The sequence below is a fragment of the Sinocyclocheilus anshuiensis genome, unplaced genomic scaffold (genome assembly GCF_001515605.1).
Source record: "Sinocyclocheilus anshuiensis isolate Anshui unplaced genomic scaffold, SAMN03320099.WGS_v1.1 scaffold188, whole genome shotgun sequence".
Lineage (NCBI taxonomy): Eukaryota > Metazoa > Chordata > Actinopteri > Cypriniformes > Cyprinidae > Sinocyclocheilus > Sinocyclocheilus anshuiensis.
Genome location: NW_015555768.1, coordinates 398,026 through 401,673, shown reverse-complemented (window position 1 = coordinate 401,673; position 3,648 = coordinate 398,026). Strand labels below are relative to the sequence as shown.

The 3,648-nt window shown below is 35.5% G+C and overlaps 1 protein-coding gene across 1 annotated transcript in view; it reads left to right on the top strand.

Annotated features, from left to right (window-relative positions):
• The window catches only part of LOC107674279 (glutamate receptor-interacting protein 2-like), an 81,269-nt gene that overhangs the window by 55,868 nt on the left and 21,753 nt on the right, over positions 1–3,648 (top strand). Inside the window, exon 3 of the mRNA XM_016468221.1 lies at positions 1,944–2,079. Within this exon, the coding sequence (XP_016323707.1) occupies positions 1,944–2,079 (136 nt within the window). The remainder of the gene's footprint in view (positions 1–1,943; positions 2,080–3,648) is intronic.

Below are 3,648 nucleotides of genomic sequence, written 5' to 3'. Positions count from 1 at the left end.
CTCTCATTCTGACGGCACCCATTCACTGCAGAGGATCCATTGGTGAGCAAGTGATGTAATGCTACATTTCAGCAAATCTTTTCTGATGAAGAAACAAACTCATCTACATCCTGAATGGCCTGAGAAATTTTCAACAAATTTTCATTTTTGGATGAACTATTCCTTTAATGCTTCACATGACACCACTATGCTGTATCAGATGTGTTTTGCTCTAGATTGAGTCTCTTTATTAAGGAACTCTGTGAGTCTCAGCACACATACAGTGTCTCGTACATTAAGGTAAAGAGTCTGTGATAATGCTGATATTTGATTTCTTCGGACCGCTGCTGTAAACCCTCAGTCGCTCTCTGTTCTTTTTTTTTTATCCGTTGGGCTTGTGAAGAATCATGTCAGTTAATTTGTCTCTACTGATTTACCACACTGACACTCACTATCAGATGCTGTAGAGATTTAACAGCAGTAATGAGCACATACTTTGCACTGCAGTGGCTGCATCATAAAAGCTTAGCAGATAATTTCTTTATTTGGCCAAACTGAATAGAATATTCTCCTTAATGGTGTCCTCATAGCAGTTATGAGTGGAAATTTATAGAATACAAAGTATTTATGTAATTCTGTTTTCTTGAACTGAATGTTTGTTGTTTGTGACAAAAAAATCTAAATATTAAAATAAGTACATTTTGTTTTATAATAAAAAATAAAATTGAACAAATAATACAAAGAGAGAGATTTAACTTTTATGTAAATAGTAAATATTTTTAAACCATTACACTTAGTAATTTCTTCGCATTAAAAACATAGTTCTTCATAAAATCTTGTTGAGCAATTTATCTTTATTCTGTCATAAGTATTAGAGTAATTAGATTCTACATCCAAAATATCTTCTCCTTACAGGGGTGCTCATAAACGTCATGAGTGGAAATTTTTGGAATACAAAATATTTTTGTATTTCTATTTTTCTTCAATTATATACAGTAATTGTGGTAATTTAAAAATGTGTGTACTATAAGTGAGATATTGTGTTTGTGACAAAGAAATAAATGTAAAAAATAAAAACAATTAAAAATCATAAAATCATAAATGTAATTTTATCATTACACATATCATTCAAATGTCTGGAGAAAGTTTTTTTTTTTGAAAGATATTAATTATTCAGAAAGGATGTTAAATTGATCAAAAGTGACAGTAAAGACCTTTACATTGTTACAAAAGATTTCAATGAAAAATCATTGAAAAAGATTGATAATATTAAGAACATTGATAATATTAAGAAAAGTTTCTTGAGCAGCAAATCAGCATATTAGTATGATTTCTGAAGGATCATGTGACACTGCAGACTATGATTCAGTAATGATGCTGAAAATGTAGCTTTGCATCACAGGAATAAATTACATTTCAAATGACAAATTTAATTTAAATTGTAATAATATTTCTATTTTTGCTATATTTTTGATCATATAAATGCAGCCTTGGTGAGCATAAGAGATGACATTTAAAAATATTTTAAAAATCTTGTCGACCCCAAACTTTTGAATGACATTAATGCAACTGAAGCTCTTTTAGGTTCCAAGTGTCTAATGTGAAAAGTTTAGTCAAATTTACCTAATTTGTCCTTTTTCTTTATATATAAAACAACAACAACAACAAAACACATCAGTAATAAGTACATTTTTTTTTTTACAATTCTTTGGACATGACTTGGCATTTTAATTACATGGACACCTTTGTTTGCTTCCATAATGTGTAAATATATTTATTACACACAGTCTGTTATTCTACCAGACTGCAATACTACCATCTGCCCTTCATGAAATGGTTAAATTGATCTGATTTCCATGTCACAATGCATGGCTACACAAGCTACACCCACGGGTGAGTTACCTGCTGTGAAGGTCTGTGTGCTGGAGCTTGTGTGCTTATTGTGTGTGTTTGTGTATGCACAGATGAGCAGAGAGGTGTGACGACAGTGGAACTGATTAAAAAAGAGGGCACCAGTCTCGGCCTCACGATCTCCGGAGGTTGTGACAAGGACGGCAAGCCAAGAGTGTCGAACCTAAGACCTGGAGGTCTCGCGATCCGGTGAGAAACAGACGAGACACACACACACATGCATGCTGATCAGTGACTCAACTGCCAGTAGAACATTTCATTGCTCAAAAGTTGCTCTTTCACAGCACAAACGACTTCATTAAGCTCTCAGTTATGCTTCAGTGGGGTATCAGCTTTCTCTTGGTTCTCCGAAAAATCAAATGGCTTTTAATTAATCCAATATGCTAATCTTAGATGTTATGTTTTGTATTTTTGTGTTATGTGTGGCTTTTATGTAATCTTGTAGTGTACAACACTTTGGTCAGTTTTTGCTGTTTTAATTTGTGCTTTATAAATAAACTAAAAACTAAAACTAGTATAGAGCAGACTTTGGTATCTTGGCAAATCTGAGCACCGTTTGAGAGATTGTTGAGAGAGATCTCTGTGAGATTACTGTGTTCTTTTTCCCTGAAGGAAAATCTTGAGAGGCAGAAAATGTAAGGTTAACATGGAAAAAAAAGGTTTATTTTTTTGTACTTAAACCTCTGGAAATGACTTTCTTTTTCCACTGATGTCATCAAGACCTCTTATTTTTTTTAACCCCTTCCCCCTGATCACCTGACATTTTTCACCACTCAGGTAATTTCCAGTGGATTATGTAAAATCAAGCCAATTTTGAAACCACTGAAAACCCATTTCACCCAGAAATGCATCACATTACAAAGTAAAATGGGTTGTGAACACAGTGTGTTTTGTGTGCAGGGTTATTGTAGTTCACCAGTATTGTAGGCTTGTAGTTCAACAATAAAAAACATTTTTGTTACTTAAAGGGGAGATAACACACACAGTTTCACCCAATCTCATGTTAATGTTGAGTACCTATAGAGTAGTACTGCATCCTTCATATCTCCAAAAAGTCTTTAGTTTTATCATATTTATAAAATAAAGATACAGCTTTACGATTCTCTCTGGAAAAAGCCTAGCTCCTGGAGGCGCGCCGTGGGCGGAGCTAAAGAGTGACGAGCACTTGGGAGCCTAATACCAAAAAAATACAGACGTTTGATGCAGTTTCACTTACCGTCTACAATTCTGAATCATGATTGGGATCTGTTATAGCTCGACCGCTCCATCCTTCAGTATCAAACGATGGGCAAATCCAGCATCGAACTGGGCCTTGCTTATAAAATGTTCGTCAACAAACACGCTTGTGAAACTGCATTGCTGCTCTGGAAAAACAAACTGCATCCACTGTTTACATAACGTTGGGTTCTTTAGGAAGCTGAACAAAGTTATCTTTCCCTTACAACCAAAAACACACTTCTTTGGAGACATTCTTCCAGAGCGAGTCCCATGCAGCACTGCCACCGGATGAAGCGCGCTGATGGGCACGACCTCGCTCTCGCTCTGGTCGATGCGTGCGCGGGCGCGTTCTTCCGGGAGTAATGCCCATATAAGGAGTTCCACCCACGTTTACGTCATTAAGAGCCACGATCGAAAAAAAACTCTCAGAATCCTGTACGAACCCGGAAGTAAGATTTTTGGCACAGAAATACTCTGTCATACGTCCAAATTGTTTTTTGAAACTTTGTCCATGCTTAGCATGAGAATCCAACTCTTTAA